The 19,104-nt window shown below is 37.8% G+C and overlaps 2 protein-coding genes and 3 pseudogenes across 2 annotated transcripts; 3 read left to right on the top strand and 2 right to left on the bottom strand.

The window, feature by feature from the left end:
- LOC104701577 lies at positions 747–1,896 on the top strand (annotated as a pseudogene).
- Positions 2,137–6,329, top strand: LOC104701578 (annotated as a pseudogene).
- LOC104704765 lies at positions 6,450–6,930 on the bottom strand. The gene has a single exon (XM_010420796.2). The coding sequence runs from the start codon at positions 6,895–6,897 to the stop codon at positions 6,478–6,480; it is 420 nt and encodes a 139-aa protein (XP_010419098.1). The 5' UTR covers positions 6,898–6,930; the 3' UTR covers positions 6,450–6,477.
- Positions 7,486–9,197, top strand: LOC104701576 (transmembrane emp24 domain-containing protein p24delta10). Its single transcript, XM_010417289.2, has 4 exons — positions 7,486–7,769; positions 7,857–8,066; positions 8,593–8,669; positions 8,780–9,197. Exons 1-4 carry the CDS (start codon positions 7,554–7,556, stop codon positions 8,922–8,924), a joined length of 648 nt encoding a protein of 215 aa, XP_010415591.1. The 5' UTR covers positions 7,486–7,553; the 3' UTR covers positions 8,925–9,197.
- Positions 11,982–13,462, bottom strand: LOC109125551 (annotated as a pseudogene).

The raw sequence follows: 19,104 nt of genomic DNA, 5'->3' as shown, positions 1-19,104 counted from the left end.
AAATTTTAAATGTTCCTTTGGTGTAGTGGTTTCTTTTGTTTGATTTTCAGTCACTTGTACTGGGTTCAAACCAGCCCCACGTTAAATACAACCGATCTTTTTCCCTATTTTGTCTAATCCAAAATATTCTTTTTATCTACATTTCCTTATATTAATTATACTAATGAACTAAATAATAATTAAAACAGCAATTGAACTAGTGAATAAAAAAATCTCTGTCTTTTCTTTTGGCCGTTCCTCTTCTTCTTCCAATATTATTGTCAATCTCTGCTTTCTCCCGCATGTATGTTTTCTTTTTCTTCTACAATCCTACGTTTTCTCTGTTTTCTTAAGTTTTTTTCTTTCTTCTTCAAAAAGAAAAAAACTTTGTAAGCAAAACGTCAGTCAAACTTATTATACGGTGGATTCACAAATTCTCGCACAATTCTTACTTAAATGTAATTTGCTAATCAGTCAAATATTCTAATTTACTTAAATGTAATCAGTCAAATATTCTAATTTGCTACAATTTAAAACTTAAATGTAATTCAAATATCAAAGTGGTTATACTAAATTTTCTATATAATCTCTGTAGATTGCTTACTACACTAACTATTTGTCTACTTGATGATGTGTTGTTTGCTTACTACACTTACTACACTAACTATTTGTCTACTTGTTTCGTGGATTGTTTGTGTTTTTGGTGTATTATTTTATACTGAAATTTCATTTTTAAAGTTTAGAAAAAAAATTAGTTGGGATTAAGAAAAAATTAATTGGGATTAAGGGCATCATTTTCCGGTTCTGCTTTACGCGTCGTAGACCTTCGGGCCGGCCCTGCACACCAATGTCGTTGAGACTAACGGCCGTAAAACGCGCCGTCGTTGAATCCCGGCGCATGCTAGAATACCGAAGCTTCAGTTACATTTTGAACGGCGTCATCAATCGCCCTACCGATTCACCGCCGCTTGTTTTACCGGAATTTATCAGGATCTGTCAGATTCTTCCATTGTTGACGAAAATTTCAGTTTCGGTTTCCCGAGTTTCTCTTTCGGTGGATCCATGGAGCTAATGGCTCTGTGCCTAAGAAGAAGGTATAATTGTTTTTTCAGCATTTCCCATTTAAAACTGCGAATTTTGCAAATTTGAGAGTTTTGGGGTTTTAAAGTGTTTGCTGCATTTGGGGATTTGCTCTGTTAGCATAGAGTTTCTTTCTAGGGTTTTAGGGAGGTTCAGTATTGGCAAAAGTTTCGATCTTGAGACGATAAAAAAAATCTTTTGACTTCAATAGGCAAGAGAACCAAATGCCATTTGTCTCTTTGGCTGTATATTTTGGCAATATCTCTGCTCCTAATTATTTTTTGAGATGTGTTAAAAATGGAATACGATTGGCTTTGTTTAGGCTCAAAATCGTCGATTTTATCTTAGGACAGAACTTTGCTTGTGAATGATTTGGTTTAACAGTAGCTTTTGGACTTCGTGAAACATACAGATTTCTAAACACAAGAGGGGGATAAGAAATGGACCAAAGGCCCTTTTAAACCTACTCCCGTGATCATCCGTTGCAGGTTTCAGATCATTCTCTGTTACGTTTTTGATATCTCTTAATTTTGTTTCATTGGTTTAAGTTTTTGTATTCAATCTGGCTTTTGAGAGTCAAAGAAGGCTTTCTAATTCAAATCCAATTCGGTAGCAAATGGGACTAACCGTCTTTGATAGAAGAGCTTGTTGTGTTAATTTTTTCTGTAAAAAATCTAGGACTGCTTCTTGAAACAACTTGGTGTCACCATTTTTCCATTCTTGGTATCACCACCGTTATGTGCATGACACTGCTGTTTGTTTCAGGAGTTGTGGGCGAGTTAAGCTGCCACATTTCTATTGCTGCAGCGGTGAGCGGTCAATTCCTTGATGAGCATAGCAATTCAAACAACTGATCCGTAGTTACCATATGAACAGCCTTTGCTAAACTTGGACCAAGTCTTCTCTGTTTTGGCATATCATTTGGATTCCGAAAAATCAAAATACTGTTATGTTATAAGTACACTTGCTTAGAGATTAGGACCATTTAAGAAGGTTTTGCACAAGTAATTTAGAGGATTTGCAAATTGCAATTTATAAATGCAGTTGTGAAGTAAATTGTATTTTGATTGGTGTAAAGCCTTATAGAAGTCTCCTCCACTGCCAAGTTACGCGGTTTCACTGCCACACTGAAGCTTACGTAGCAACACGTGTCATGCTCTGGTGGGCTAATAAATTGGTCCACCCGTATCTATTCTATGATTTGCTTTTGCTTCCTTCCATCAGTTTCGGCCGCAACAGATTCAACACGCATTCCATTTATCGTTCGGCACGTGGCAGTCACAGAAGAATCCAACGGCTGTGGAATAAGGAGGAACAAGTTCTAATACAAGGCACCGCAAAAATACTGTAGTGTCAGTCGGCGAGACCTAAAGAGTTAAGGCGTTTCGAATTACCGACGTCTCCTCTCCCTTCGTCTTCTTCCTTCTCCCTCGTTAATGGCGGAAAAATCGAAATTGCAGAGAAGCTTCTATCATTGACCTTAGTCTTAACGTTTCTTCCTGATCAAGGTACCTATCAAACACCATGAATGTACTCAGTTAGAACGAATCTTAGTTGTTCAAATGGATCCTGAATCTGTAATTTAGTGTCATAGATTTAACCGATTCTGTAATGTTGTTCTTGTTCTCTTCATGATGTTTGTGATAGGCTGATAGAGTTTTGTTGAATTGAGGATACACAAAAAAAGATGAAGTTCGGGAAAATATTTAAGAAGCAAATGGTGCCAGAGTGGGTTGAAGCTTATATGGACTACAATGGTATGAAGAGGATTCTAAAAGAAATACGTAGCTACAAGCACAGTAAGCTGACTAGAGCAGCGTCGAGAGTTTCGCGGCAGGCGGAAGCTTTGCACCGTTCGTTTAGTGGTTTGTCGTTTCATCCTAGGCACAGTGAACAACATGCTGGGGACATTGAGGACCAAGTCATTAAAGTTGATACGGTGCAGCAAGATGATGATTCTCGTCAATTCTACAAGACAAAGTTTCTAAAGAATTCTGAAGAAGGTGGAGAGTTTGAAGAATCTTTCTTCAAGAAGCTTGATGAGAATCTTAACAAAGTTAACAAGTTTTACCGGGATAAAGTTGAGGAAGTGCTGGAGGAAGCGGCTTTGCTAGATAAACAAATGGATGCATTGATTGCGTTACGGGTCAAAGTGCAAAAGCCTGATGCAGATAACCTGAATTTGGAGAAGTATCCTTCTGATAAGGTCGTTGTAGATACATCTGATAGCTCAACGAGAACACCGGGTAAGCATATATGACAATCATGAGAAACATCTTATGCTCAGATAATTTTCTAATCGGTTTACTGAATTCTTGATATATTTTGCAGGAACTGCGAACAAAGATATGGTACACGGTATGGAAAAAACCTAACATTCCAGAAGAAGAGGCCACACATATTGCGGCTGATATTGTCCCGGTTTCTCATACTGATGGGAATGAAGAGGGAACCAGTAATGGTGAAAAGCAGGATCTCTGTGAAATACTAGAGCGTGTGAAGATGAATGATGCGCTTGATTCTCCTATTTCTACATTGAAAGGAGTTTTTGGAGATTCTAATGAACCAATCTCCAAGAAAGGATTGAAAAAAGCAGAAGAACAGTTGAGGCTTGTTTTTAGTGAGTTCTATCAGAAACTCCGTCGTCTGAAGGAATACAGGTGAGTGAGGAGAAAGGTTTAGCCAAAGTTTAATCTCCCATGTAATTTTTCTTTTGTCCTTCTATTCTACTGATTTGTCTATGTTTGTGTAATTTGTATCAGTTTCATGAATCTTCTGGCATTTTCCCAAATCATGAAGAAGTATGAGAAGGTTAGATACAAAAAGCTTCTTCTATGTTACAGATTCTTTACTGTAGAGCAATATGGATGCATGAACAATGGCATCATGAGATGTGTTGGTTAATTTGTAGATTGCTTCGAGGAATGCATCCAGGAACTACATGAAAATTGTGGATAATTCATTGATTGGGAGTTCTGATGAGGTTTGTGGAGTATTTTAGACATTAGAATCACATTTCCATTATGTTTGTCTGCTCACTGTATCCTAATTTAGGTTAACAGACTCCTGGAGAGAGTAGAGGTAACTTTCGTTAAGCACTTTTCAAGCGGTAATCGAAGAGAAGGCATGAAGTCTCTAAGGCCAAAAGTTAAAAGAGAAAGGCACAGAGTTACATACTTCTCTGTAAGGGAATTTGAAAATCAGATTCCAAAGATTTTACAATTTCACTTATACTTGTTCTTCACTTTCCCACAGGTTTCTTTTCTGGTTGCTCAATTGCACTAGTTGTTGCTGTTGTTTTCAAGATAGAAAGTAGAAAAATCATGGACAAGGACTATGGTACTGAATACATGGCGAATATTATCCCTCTTTACAGGCAATTGTTCTACTCACTGACTCAGAACATGTGCTCATAAAAATTAGTATAAACAGTTCTTTCTTGTCTCACACTGACAAAACATTGCATGTCCTGCAGCTTATTTGGATTCATCATTCTTCATATGCTCATGTACTCAGCGAATATTTACTTCTGGAGGCTTTATAGAGTCAACTATACATTCATCTTCGGTTTCAAGCAGGGAACAGAGTTGGGTGACAGAGATGTTTTCCTGATAAGCACTGGTCTTGCGGTGCTTGCTTTCGTCTGTTTCCTGCTAAATTTGCAGCTTGATGTGGACTGGAAGTTGAAAGATCATAAGACACTCCCTGAAGTTATTCCTTTGTGTTTGGTCGCTGTAAGATAATATTTCAGTGTTTACATTATGTGCAACCGTTTAGTATCAGATGGACTATGTCAGGCTTAAACAACCCTTTTTGCTTGCAGGTTGTGCTTTCCATACTTTTCTGTCCTTTCAACATCATATACCGCTCAAGTCGATTGTTCTTCATTCGAGCACTGCTTCACTGTATTTGTGCTCCTCTCTTCGAGGTGATTGTAATATATATATATATATATATGTACCAGTCGCTAAAACTAAGTACAGCAAAGATCTCATATTCATATTTTTTTTCTTAATCACAGGTTACACTTCCAGATTTTTTCTTGGCAGACCACCTAACCAGTCAGGTGTTATTTTCTTATACTTGCATTACTCTTTGTGTTGACAATACATATAACTCGAAATGATAGGCTGTTGTTGTTTCTTTTGGTAAGTTCAGATACAAGCCATAAGGAGCTTTGAGCTATTCATTTGCTACTATGGCTTAGGAGAATACTTGCAGAGGCAAAACAAGTGTCATAGTCATGGTGTTTACAATGCCTTCTACTTTGTCGTTGCTGTTATACCCTACTGGCTTCGCTTTCTCCAGGTATCACACAACTCAATCTCTTCTTATTTTGTTACTGCCTTAACGGATTCTATATGACTATATCACATCCAAATCTTTAACTTACATGTATCACTTTTTTTTGCAGTGCATACGCAGATTATGTGAAGAAAAAGAATCCGTACATGGATACAATGCGTTGAAATATATGTTGACAATCATTGCAGTCATCATAAGAACAGCATATGAACTGAAAAAGGGACGCAATTGGATGATTTTGGCTCTTGTAAGCTCAGGTGTAGCGACAGGGATGAACACATTCTGGGACATTGTGATAGACTGGGGACTCCTTCGTAGGCATTCCCAGAATCCATACCTAAGGGATAAACTTCTTGTCCCTCACAAAAGCGTCTATTTCGCAGCCATGGTAAGTACTAAGTAACATTACAACATCAGCAAATATCCAAGTGGTAAAGAGTAAAGACTCTGATTGAATAAAGAATTTGATTTTGACAGGTAGTGAATGTGATTCTAAGAGTAGCATGGATGCAGCTAGTGCTAGAGTTCAACTTGAAGTCGCTTCACAAAATCGCAGTAACAAGCATTATTTCATGTTTAGAGATTGTTCGTCGGGGAATATGGAGCTTCTTCAGGTATGTACACTTTTCTGTTTATATAAAAGGGTCCAACTTCTTATGAATGAATGATTAGTATAATGTGAAGTTGAACTTTTCAGGTTGGAGAATGAGCACTTGAAGAATGTGGGCAAATACAGAGCCTTCAAGTCAGTTCCACATCCTTTCCATTACTACGACGACGAAGACGCTGACAAAGACGACTGACCCATCCTAAGAAGTTAATAACACACTCTCTTTTTTTTTTTTTTATCTCTAATTGTCTGATATGATGATTCACTAAAACAACAAAGATAATAGCCTTAATAGGAACAGTTTGTGTTTTTTTTTTCTACGATCAATTCAAAAAGACTTGTACATGATTAGAAAGGAGAAAATAGAGAGATCAAACGTAGCTTACAATTACATTGTTTAAAACTTTGAACTGATATGTTTAACATTGAGTAGAATAATAGAGACTAAAACTGTACTTGAAAAAATAAACTTAAAAGAAGATTTATAGATTCAGTCGATGATATTAGAAAAATCCAGAACGGAGATCATACGCGCTTCTCCTATCTTCGTCCATCAACTCAGCCACACCGATTCTAACCAGATCATAAACCCTCAAAACAGCCTTGAAAACCCCAGTCTCTCCGTCCAACACCTCAATTATCTCCCCGCACCGCCTCTCGATTGCGTCCGCCACATACTTTGAAGATCTGCGTCTGTTGATTCCCAACACAACGTACCAGTCAGGCTCCCCTGCGACCGTGCGATTGTTAGCTGCTGCGAAAAGGATTCTATAAGCGGTGACGTGCGCGTAAGGTTGAGGAGCATCAGGATTCGCTTTACAGACTGAGACAGCGCATCGTAACGCATGTTCTAGGTTTCCTCTCTCAAAGTTCTCTTCACAGTAACGAAGAAGCTCGTCAATCTTGTTCGACATTCTCATCATTATCACTTGCGACTCTTGTAACTCAGTTTTAGAAACTAACTCCAAAGTTAAGTAAAAGGGAGTGTATATATTCTCATTCGTTGTTTAATTTCCTTTTTCATGTTCTAGCCCTAAGAAAAGAAAAGGAAATATTGTTCCTACGTTGAGTCGCAAAGGACCAACATAATACTATACCAAACCGGTCTATTGAGAAGAACCAAATAAAATTATTGGATTCGGTTTGGTATTATTAACCAATAATACATATACACGTGTCATAATCCCTTACATCGTCGTCTACGAAACAATCGAAGAAGAAGAAGAAGAAGAAGCAAAGAGAGAGAGACGAAGAAGAGAGTTGCGATCTGGATTTATTTTTACAAAAATGTTTCTCAATTCGCAAAAGCTATGGACGACGATGATTCTAATTCTAACGATTTGGTCACCAATTTCGCAGTCGCTTCACTTCGATCTACACTCAGGTCGAACAAAGTGTATCGCGGAAGACATCAAAAGCAATTCAATGACTGTTGGTAAATACAGCATCGATAACCCTCACGAAGNTATGTACACGTGTCATAATCCCTTACATCGTCATCGAGGCTCGTCGTCTACGAAACAATCGAAGAAGAAGAAGCAAAGAGAGACGAAGAGAGAGTTTCGATCTGGATAAAAAAATGTTTCTCAATTCGAAAAAGCTATGGACGACGATACTTCTAATTCTAACGATTTGGTCACCAATTTCACAGTCGCTTCACTTCGATCTACACTCAGGTCGAACAAAGTGTATCGCGGAAGACATCAAAAGCAATTCAATGACTGTTGGTAAATACAGCATCGATAACCCTCACGAAGGTCAAGCTTTACCACAATCTCACAAGATCTCCGTCAAGGTATATACACAGATCTTTCTAATTTTTTTATCTAATTTGGTTCGATAGATCTGAGTTTTTTTTTGTTTATGTGTGTATATATAAAAGGTGACGTCTAACGCCGGGAACAATTACCATAACGCGGAACAAGTTGATTCTGGGCAGTTCGCGTTCTCTGCTGTTGAAGCAGGTGATTACATGGCTTGCTTCACTGCTGTTGATCATAAGCCTGAGTTGGCGTTGAGTATTGATTTTGAGTGGAAGACTGGTGTTCAATCTAAGAGTTGGGCTAAGGTTGCTAAGAAGAGCCAAGTTGAAGTGAGTTTGATTTCATTCCTTCTCTCTCTCATTGTGGTTATAGAATTGTAGCTGAACGGTTTTAGATTAAGGAATAGGAGACTTGAGACTTGTAATAGTGAGATTGTTTAAGCTGGGCTAAGGTTTAGGAGACTTGAGACTTGCTAAGAAGATAACCAAGTTGAAAGTGAGTTTGATTTGATTCCTTCTCTCTCTCTCTCTCATTGTGGTTATAGAATTGTAGCTGAACAGTTTTAGATTAAGAAATGGGAGACTTGAGACTTGTAATTGTGAGATTGTTTAAGCTGTGCTTAAGGTTTAGGAGACTGGAGACTTGCTAAGAAGATAACCAAGTTGAAAGTGAGTTTAGTTTCTCTTCCCTTTGTGGTGTAGATGTTTTTGATTCGTTGTCTCGTTTGTGGTTTGGTTTACTACATAGAATTGTAGCTGAACAGTTTTAGATTAAGAAATGGTAGACTTGAGACTTGTTGAAGGTGGTTTTGAGCTAGTTATGTTGATCCTCTTTGTGTGTGTTCTTTTGTGGCAGGTAATGGAATTTGAGGTGAAGAGTCTACTTGATACGGTCAACTCGATTCATGAAGAGATGTATTATCTTAGAGATAGGTAAAAAAAACAAGTCTTTCAACTTGTCTGTTCTTTTTCTCAATTGTTTTGGACTTTTGGTTTCAAGAAGGTAGTGTTTACATGTTTTGATTTGGTGTGGTCTCTCTTAGGGAAGAAGAGATGCAAGACTTGAACCGTTCAACTAACACGAAAATGGCATGGTTGAGTGTACTCTCGTTTTTCGTCTGCATAGGAGTGGCAGGGATGCAGTTTTTGCACTTGAAGACGTTTTTCGAGAAGAAGAAGGTTATCTAAAGTTCTACAGAGGTTACGAAATTTGTGTTTTCTAAGCCCGAACAAACAAGTCTTATCCTTTTTGAATGTTGTACATTAGATCAATGGCTGCTCTACCATGTTATCTGAGAACTTGGAAATTTGATTAAACTGGCATTAGTTAATTTTTCCAAGATGAGTGTAGTTTTTTTGTTTAGATTTGTTGGTCCTTAGGATACTTTGAATCTTTGATGGTTTTAAAGTCTCAAATAAATTGCGTTTGTTAATTGGTCTCGATCAGGACCAATGACTGGACTCACTCTGTTAATTATATTTAAACATGCTATGAATGGAACCTTCGGGCAAGATTGCTTAGTCATACTTAACATTTGTATCAAAAAAAAAAAGTTTGCTTCATCGTGTACATCTACAGTAGTTTTGTGAAAGAAGGCTTGGAGTTGTAAACTATTTACATTTCATTTGTAATTAATACTTTAAAAAAAAAATTAAAGCACAAAATCAAAAAAACAATTGCAAATTTAATATTAACATTTCCGTATGACCAAAACAAACAAATTAAGATTTTCCAGTCATTAATTTCCATAATTTTAGCATATTAACATTAGTCTCTCTTTAAATTCGCATATCATAAGAATATTAAACATATTATCCTATCCAGAAATATAGAAACTGTTACGATATTCCTTTTTTATTTTCCTTCGATTGAATGCCTAATTTTCTGCAAAATTTTGAAAAACAGATTCATCAATCAATCATAAATATTCTTCATCATCACATTTTAATATATAAAGATGATAAATATGAATTTTTTTTTGAATGATAGTTAAAAATATTAATTTTTATATTTTTTTATTTAAACCTAACAACATACTATAAACCGCTCCTCCCCTAAATATACCGATCAAGTCCAAACAAACTCTAAACTTCCTCATCATAAATCAATGTATTGATTTTTCTTCCATTGCATAACAAAATAAAAATGATTCTGCAAAAAACATAACGGTTTTGGTCGCGCTTCAGTGCAACAGTATTTTAGCGTTCATCTTCTTTTTTTGCCTCTTAAACTCATTGCCAATACATGTTCTTTACACATCTTGGACGTTTGTTAACTTTTATATTCTATTTGTATATAATTTTTTTTTGTATAAATGATATAGTGATACATGGGTTTCATCAGGTTTTCTATTCTATGGAAATATTCAGGCTCATTAGCCTGAGATAGAGTTGATGTTGTGATAGGGAGATCATGTTCTCATTAGGCTTTCTTTCTTTTGGTTTGTTTATTCTATACATTTTGAATTTATGTTATGATTATGTGGAAATTTAATAATTCCTTTTATTATAACTAGGATGTCGGCCCGTGCGTTGCCGCACGGGAAAGTGAAAACTTGAAATGATTAACATTGTTAATTTCACATTTCGAGTGGTAAACGGAACAAAACATTTGTTGGATCAAAATATTGCAACTTTATATAAACAAAGAGGTGTAAAACAAAAAAGTGTGAAAACTAACGGTGCCAACATGGAAAGTTGGAGGTGCGAAGAAGAAATATAATTGTTGGATCGAAACTTTGCAACTTTATATAAACAAAGAGGTGTAAAACAAAAAAGTGTGAAAACAAAGAGGTGTGAAACAAAAAGGTGTGAAACAAATAGGTACAAAAACTAACAAGTGCAAACATTGAAAGCTAGGGGTGCGACGAAGAACCACAATTATTGGATCAAAACATTGCAACTTTATATAAACAAAGAGGTGTAAAACAAAAAGGTGTGAAAACTAACGGTGCCAACATGGAAAGCTTGGGTGCGACGAAGAAATATAATTGTTGGATCGAAACTTTGCAACTTTTGAGATCATAAATAAATATGAGATCATTAATAATACTCAAATAACAAAAACTCTTTTCAAAGTCTATAAAAATCTGTATATATAAAAAAACAAAAAGGTGTGAAAACAAATAGGTGTGAAATAAAAATGTACAAAAACTAACAAGTGCAAAAATTGAAAGCTATGGGTGCGATGAAGAAATACAATTATTGGATCAAAACATTGCAACTTTATATAAACAAAGAGGTGTAAAACAAAAAGGTGTAAAAACTAACGGGTGCCAACATGGAAAGCTGGGGGTGCGACAAAGAACACGATTGTTGGATCGAAACTTTGCAACTTTTAAGATCATTAACAAAGGGTGAGATCATTAATAATACTCAAAAAAGAAAAACTCTTTTCAAAGAACATGAAAATCTGTATATATATAAAAAGAAACAGGTGTAAAACAAAACAAAGAGGTGTTGAACAAAAAGGTGTGAAAACTAATAAGTGCAAACACTGAAAGCTAGAGGTGCGACGAAAAAACACAATTGTTGGATCAAAACATTGCAACTTTATATAAACAAAGAGGTGTAAAACAAAAAAGTGTAAAAACTAACGGATGCCAACATGGAAAGATGGGGATGCGATGAAGAAACACAATTGTTGAATCGAAACTTTGCAACTTTTGAGATCATAAACAAAGAGTGAGATTATTAATAATACTCAAAGAACAAAAACTCTTTTCAAAGAACATAAAAATCTGTATATAACTATATATATAAAAACAAAGAGATATGAAAACAAAGAAGTATGAAACAAAAAGATGTGAAATAAAAAAGTGCGAAAAATAACAAATGCAAACATTGAAAGCTAGGGGTACGACGAAGAAACAACAATTGGATCAAAACATTACAACTTTTGAGATCATTAACAAATCTAAACCATTAGATGAAATAATAAAAATAATTTCATCCGCTATATTTAAATTGACCTCTAAAAATGGATTTGCTATTATATATATATATATATATATATATAGATATGTTGTGTCTGTTTTAAATAGTTGTGACTTTTACGAACAATTGTAAACCTACTTATTATTTTTTATTTTTGTTAATAATTTTTGTTTTAAGCACATACCATAATACTATTCATACTTTCAAATGATTTCATAATATATAATTTAAATTCTTTTTTTTTGAAATATTTCTCCAGCGACATCGTGGAACTCACTGGTATTCTTGGACGTGGCGTAATGTTGATATGTCGCCTTATTTAGTTGAAGGACTTAACACTTGGGAAGATCCTTAGGCGGTGGCAAAATCGACTGATTGGGTCCTTTGCCGTTCTCCACCAAGAAAGCCATCTTTAATCCCCACGTCGTGTGTACCTCCAAGTGACAATGCATGAACCAAACCCCTATATTTTACAACATATTAATCCATCAATTTTATTATAATAGTATTTGACTTACTACCATAAGATTTCATTTGTTTTATTAGTGGCATGGAGATTGCAAGTCCAGTCATAAACCAATTACTATAGCTTGTGTAGCTGCTAATTATGTGAATTTCGGAAAGGACAAAGAGATGATGTGTCTAGTAGAAATTGATCTATACGACCTAACTTTACATGGCGATAATTAATCACTAAACTATATTATTTGATTCCTTTTTTTTTAACGTTAATTTAGTGTCCATAACGGGATTATCCGCTCTGAATCTGATGGCGACCCATCCACCAGATGGAACTCCTATTGTGTTCCTCGCAACCGGTCTTTCGTGGAGTTGAAGTTACCTAATCCACGACCAACTTGGAAAATGTTAAAACCGTGAAGATGCAACGGATGGTTCTCTGATGATATGACACCGGTATCTTGGAGGACAAGCTGAACTGTGGCGTTGTACGATAGCTTGTATAGCCTGGTGCCGGTTTCGGTGGCCATGTTGGTGACTGATCCTCTGCTGTAATTGAAAACATGCGGTGGGTTTTTGGGAAAATCCGTCGTGAACACTCCACTTTTCTTGAAGTAATGAGCCGAGAGCAGAGCAGTTTTGGGCATGACGAAGGTTACGTTGTTGATGCTGGCCACGACACGGCTTCCGTTTCCGGCCTTGCAAGTAAGGCATGCGTTTAGCCCAAGACCAACGGTGAATAAGAGGTGGTGGTCGATGGTGGTCGGGACGAGGGCAGGGTATTTCTTGGAGTTGAGACTATGAAGAGAGTTTGTAAAGTTGTTGGCAATCGAAGTAGCGTTTAGCGGTGGAGGGAGTGTGCGGACTGTTGGAGAGGACGAGAGTGTTCCGGAGTAGTGTACTGTTTCGGTGGATGTTACGTTGTCCATCGCGATTGGGGCGTCCATGAAGGGTGAAGCGGTTACAAGGTACTTGCCGGCCGATTTTGAGGCGGTTAGGAGAACGTTGGTGGTTTGACCGGGGGCATTAAGAACGGTGTCCATCTTGAACGGTTTAACGTAGACCGCGTCGACTTCGAACACCGTGAAAAGATGGCCGTCGACTTTGAAAAAGAGCTCTTCATTAAGTGCAACATTGATTAGTCGTAGCAAATAGGTTTTGCCATTCTCTACTGACAGTTTGCAACCTTCGCACACAGAAAGAGGCTTTCATGATCAGTTTTTTTTTTTTTTTTTTTGACATCATAGTGTTGGAAATTATGTTAACATGGAAATAAAGAGATTACCTTGGGATGGACAATTTTTAACGGGGCCTGGGTGTCCGTTGATCATGTGTTGCAATATCTTCGGTATCCGATTTTCACCATTCACCTACAATTATGATGAGCGTTATAAATTAGTTATGCCAAATCAACAAATATGCATTGTAATGAACCGCTAGCTAGCGTCGAGTGATAGTGGTATTAAGTTGCAATATGATAAGCTCCATCAGGTTTACATTAGGAGGAAAGGCAAAGAAGAAGTGGCACGTGTAGAGCAATAGAGGATCACGTGCAGATTGAGATAAGACTTTGAGTATATAAACATTTGTAAAATGAGTTTGTTAGGCATGTTGTTTGTTGTGAGAACACGAGACGTATGTGTCTTCGTTGGGAGAGAATTATGATCTAGCTGCGCCAAGAGGTTCTCTTGGTTCTTTGTTACAATTCGTTACTCTTGTATCATTCATTCTTCAATAATAAAGAGAGAGAGTCTTTTTCTTATCAAATGGTGCGCTTGTGATGTGCGATCGAATCGAACGCTGAAACAGATACGTAATTTGGGGATTCGAGAAGACGATAGTTTGAGTATGGTTATGGAGCAAGATCTGTCGCCGATTCGCGAGTTACCAGCCGAGGAGCAAGTGGCGGCGTCCGCCGCGGAGATTTACGAACGGTTCACCGATAAGGGAAACAAGATCCGTCAATCAGAATCGCGAACTGATTCGTAATTAGATTCACTACGGATGGAGTTGGGTGCCAAAATTGAAAGTCAGGAGCAACGATTGTTAGATCTTGGAAGGAAAATGGATCTGATGCTTCAAGCTTTACCGGGGAAGGCGACTACAAGAGAAATTGGAGGATCGAGCAATTCTGAAATCATTCAAACCCAGGATCAAACAAATCAGGTACCAAATTCTTTCTCGGAACCTTGCCGTAGTATGATTAGGCCAAGAATCAGAGAGAACTTGTTGAAGAATATGGAAATGGCTGTATTTGAGGGAATTGGCACATACGGTTGGATCGCCTCCGTTGAAAGATTCTTCAGAACAGGAGGTTATAATGATGCAGAGAAGTTGGCATTGGTAGCTGTTAGCTTACAAGGCGAAGCTCTCAGTTGGTATAATTGGGAAATCAACAAACGTGAATTTGCAAGTTGGGAACAGTTTAAAGCAAGCTTGTTGTTGCGATTTGGGAATTTGAAGAGCAGAGGTCCAAGCCAAAGTTTGTTATGTATAAAAAAAACGGTTCCATTGCTGATTACATGCAGAGATTTGAGGATTTATCATCGCAAGTGTCAGGTTTGGATGATCAGAAGTTAGAAGGGATCTTCTTGAATGGTTTAACTCAGGAGATGCAGGAATTGGTGCATATGCAAAAGCCGAGAAACCTTCCTGAAATGGTAGCAGAAGCACGAGCCATGGAGTCCAGTATCATCAGAAGAGTGGTTCAAAAAGACTTGTTGTTGGCTAATAAAGAGAACAAGTAGATGAGTGGACCAGAGTATAGAAGTAACACACATCACAACACTAATAAACTGAAGACGAAACCAGTCTTTACGGAAAACTTACAAGCTACTGAGAAGCAAGTAGTGAGAACAGAACAAAGACCTAGAAGGCACAATTCTAACTGTGAATTGGATGAGAAGAGGCGGAAAGGACTATGTTTCAAGTGTGATGGTCCATGGTCGAAGAATCATATATGTCCTAATAAGGAATTGCGAATCTTGACTGTTTTAAATGGGTATGAAGTGGAGGTGTTAGACGGAGAAAGAGAAGAAGCAAACTTGGAGGAACCTACCGGAGAGTGTATGGCCCTATCCTTCTCGTCATATAGAGGTATTTCTTCCCACTCAACAACCAAAGTCAGGGGAACTGTTAGAAAGACTGAAGTGCGTGTCATGTTGGACAGTAGTGCAACACACAATTATATTTCCCCAGCGGCAGTTAAGAAATTAAAACTGAAGTGTCGAGAGGATCCAAACTTAAACATCAGCCTGGGAACATGGATAACAGTATAGGGAATGGGAGTTTGTGAGAAAGTGACCTTCTCAGTTCAAGGTTTGGAGTTCACCACATATTTTGTGGTACTAGAACTGGGGAATCTTGACATTATTCTAGGTGTGTTCTGGTTGAGTACCTTGGGAGATTGCCGAGTGAACTGGCAGAAGAATGAGATGTCATTCTTATATAAGAACATGATAGTTACTTTGAAAGGAGAATCTGACTTGTACATTTCAAAGCTTTCCTTGAAATCACTATCTAGTGGATTTTCAGTTGCGAAGAGAGGTGTAGAGGTAGCACTATGTATCCAACAATTGAATCAAGGAGCTTCACAACCAATAGATGTGGACATTCAAACAGTGTTATCAAGGTTTGACAAGGTGTTTGACATTCCCACTGACTTACCTCCTATAAGAGGCAGAGAGCATTCTATAACTTTGCTACCTGGGAATAACGCTATCAATGTTAGACCTTATCGATATCCACATTCACAAAAAGAAGTTATGGAGAAAATGGTGAAGGAGATGTTGTCATCGGGAATTATACGACCAAGTCAGAGTCCCTTTTCAAGCCCTGTTCTGTTAGTGAAGAAGAAAGATGACAATTGGAGATTTTGCGTTGATTATAGAGCCTTAAACCGAGCAACTGTGGCTGATAAGTTCCCTATTCCAATGATTGATCAGCACTTAGATGAGTTAAATGGGTCAGTTGTATTTTCCAAACTAGATCTTCATGCTGGTTATCACCAAATTAGGATGAATGAAGAAGATGTACCCAAGACAGCATTTAGAACTCACGACGGTCATTATGAGTTTTTAGTAATGCCATTTGGCTTAACTAATGCCCCTGCGACTTTCCAAGCTTTGATGAATGAGCTATTTCGACCACATCTCAGGAAATTCATATTGGTGTTCTTCGATGATATCTTGATTTACAGTTCAACGAGAGAAGAACATCTTAAGCATATGACAATTGTTATGGAGATCTTGGAAAAACACCAACTGTTTGCTAATAAGAAAAAATGTTCATTTGGTCAGAAGCAAGTGGATTACTTGGGGCATATTATTTCTCAGGAGGGTGTGTCCACAAACCCAGAGAAGACAAGAGCCATAGTACAATGGGTTACTCCAAAGTCAGTGAAGGACTTGAGAGGATTTATGGGCCTAACATGATACTATAGAAGATTCATCAAAGGGTATGGGGTTTTAGCGAGACCTTTGACGGATTTGTTGAGAAATGATAGTTTTGAATGGTCTTCAGACGCTCAATTGGCCTTTGATAGACTGAAGAAGGCAATGTCAACTGCTCCAGTCTTGGCATTACCAAATTTTGAGGAGATCTTTACGGTGGAAGCTGATGCATCTGGTTTTGGCTTAGGGGCAGTGTTTATGCAGAAAAAAAGACCAATTGCTTTCTTTAGTCATGGATTGACGGCTAAAGATCAACTCAAACCGGTCTACGAGAGAAAATTGATGGCAATAGTTTTGTCTATCCAAAAATGGAAGCATTACTTATTTGGGAGGCATTTTGTAGTGCATACAGACCAGAAAAGTCTAAAATTTTTATTAGACCAACGAGAAGTGACGATGGACTACCAGAAGTGGCTAATCAAGTTGTTGAATTATGATTTTGAAATCATATACAAGCCAGGAGTAGAGAACACAACAGCGGATGGGTTATCTCGAATGACTCAACCTGAGGGAGTGTTGTTGTCTCATTCACTTATGGCATTGACAGTGCCAACAGTGTTGCAGCTCCATGACATATACGAAGAAGGAGAAAAGGATGCAGACTTGCAGAGGGAAGTGCAAAACTGCTTATCCAAGCAATCCACACAGTCGAAATTTTCGGTGAGAAATGGAAGGTTATGGTATAAAAATAGACTAGTTTTATCAAAAAAGTCAAGGTTCATTCCATTGATATTGAGTGAGTATCATAATGGACTGTTAGGAGGACATTCGGGTGTATTAAAGACAGTCAAAAGGATTCAACAATCTTTCCATTGGGATGGCCTACGAAGTGATGTTCAGAAGTATGTAGCAGAATGTGATATTTGTCAGCGGCATAAATACTCGACATTGGCACCAGCTGGCCTTCTCCAACCTCTTCCTTTGCCACATCAGGTGTGGGAGGATATCTCTATGGATTTTGTAGAAGGTCTTCCCAAATCTCAAGGAAAGAATGTGATCTTGGTAGTAGTGGACAGGTTGAGCAAGTACAGTCATTTTCTAAGTTTGAAACATCCTTATGCAGCATCAGATGTGGCAAGATTGTTTATCAACGAAGTAGTTAAGCTCCATGGGTATCCAGCTTCAATTGTTTCAGATCGAGGGAATACCTTTTTGAGTGCTTTTTGGAAGGACTGTTTTAAATTGTCGGGAACCAAGCTGAAGTACAGCACTGCGTTTCACCCTCAAACGGATGGACAGACGGAGGTTCTGAATCGGTTCTTAGAAACCTATCTCAGGTGTTTTGCTTCCTCTCATCCCAAGACTTGGCATCAATATTTGTTGTGGGCTGAACTAGGTACAATTCAACTTATCACTCATCGTTGAAAGCAACGCCCTTCAAGGTCTTGTACGGTCGTGATCCACCAGCAATAGTGCGCTTTGAAGGTCAGCTACTAAGGTTCCTGAGTTGGAGACTATGATGAAGGAACGTGACTTAATGATGTCTCAACTTAAAGATCATCTGATTCATGCACAACAGTTGATGAAAAACAATGCTGATAAACATTGAAGGGATATTGAGTATGCGGTTGGTGATTGGGTTTTTCTGAAGTTACGACCTTACAAGCAGCAATTGGTAACTAGAAGAGCTTGTCAGAAGTTAGCAGCGATGTATTATGGTCCGTATGAAGTGATGGAGAGAATTGGTAAGGTAGCATACCGATTACAATTACCACAAGGCTCAAAAATACACCTAGTCTTTCATGTCTCACAGATTAAGAAGGTGTTAGGCGAGCATCAACTGGTCATCCCATTACCAGAGATATTCAACGAGTCGGATGAATTGGTAATTGAGCCTGAAATGGTATTGGACACTCGCTACAATACTAATGGCGTTTTGGAGGCGTTGGTTCATTGGCGAGGTCTGCCTGACTATGATAATACTTGGGAGTCTGTAAAGGAGTTAAAACAGCAATTTCCAACTTTGGCGCTTGAGGACAAGCTGCGTTTCGAAGGGGGGGGGGTATTGATAAGCCCCATCATGTTTACATTAGGAGGAAAGGCAAAGAAGAAGTGGCACATGTGGAGCAATAGAGGAGCACGTGCAGATTGAGATAAGACTTTGAGTATATAAACATTTGTAAAAGGAGTTTGTTAGGCATGTTGTTTTTTGTGAGAACACGATACATATTTATCTTCGTTGGGAGAGAATTATGATCTAGCTGCGCGTAGAGGTTCTCTTGGTTCTTTGTTACAATCTGTTACTCTTGTATCATTCATTCTTCGATAATAAAGAGAGAGAGTCTTTTTCTTATCATAATATTAATTTAGGTCACACATCTCATTTTTTATGTGAAATCAACAAGTTAATAGTATTCCAAATGTATGCAAGAAGGTTAAAAATATGAAGATTGAGATACCTAGAACGATGACTTTCTCGTGGTTGGGTTTGGGGAAAGGGTAGGGAACAACGCGTTTGGGAAGGATGATTATAGCACCGTTAACAGTGGCACAGAGCCAAAGGATGTGAGCGTGCCACCGGA

This window comes from Camelina sativa, chromosome 7, assembly GCF_000633955.1.
Source record: "Camelina sativa cultivar DH55 chromosome 7, Cs, whole genome shotgun sequence".
Taxonomy (NCBI): domain Eukaryota; kingdom Viridiplantae; phylum Streptophyta; class Magnoliopsida; order Brassicales; family Brassicaceae; genus Camelina; species Camelina sativa.
This window is presented reverse-complemented; position numbering and strand designations above follow the sequence as displayed.

What these genes read in the sequence shown, in the direction of transcription:
- LOC104701576 (XM_010417289.2), top strand. Translation starts at nt 7,554, where the DNA reads ATGTTTCTCAATTCGAAAAAGCTATGGACGACGATACTTCTAATTCTA. An exon ending in CTAAGAAGAGCCAAGTTGAA is followed by an intron (nt 8,067 to 8,592) that starts GTGAGTTTGATT and finishes CTTTTGTGGCAG; the next exon opens with GTAATGGAATTTGAGGTGAA. An exon ending in ATGTATTATCTTAGAGATAG is followed by an intron (nt 8,670 to 8,779) that starts GTAAAAAAAACA and finishes GGTCTCTCTTAG; the next exon opens with GGAAGAAGAGATGCAAGACT.
- LOC104704765 (XM_010420796.2), bottom strand. Translation starts at nt 6,897, where the DNA reads ATGATGAGAATGTCGAACAAGATTGACGAGCTTCTTCGTTACTGTGAA.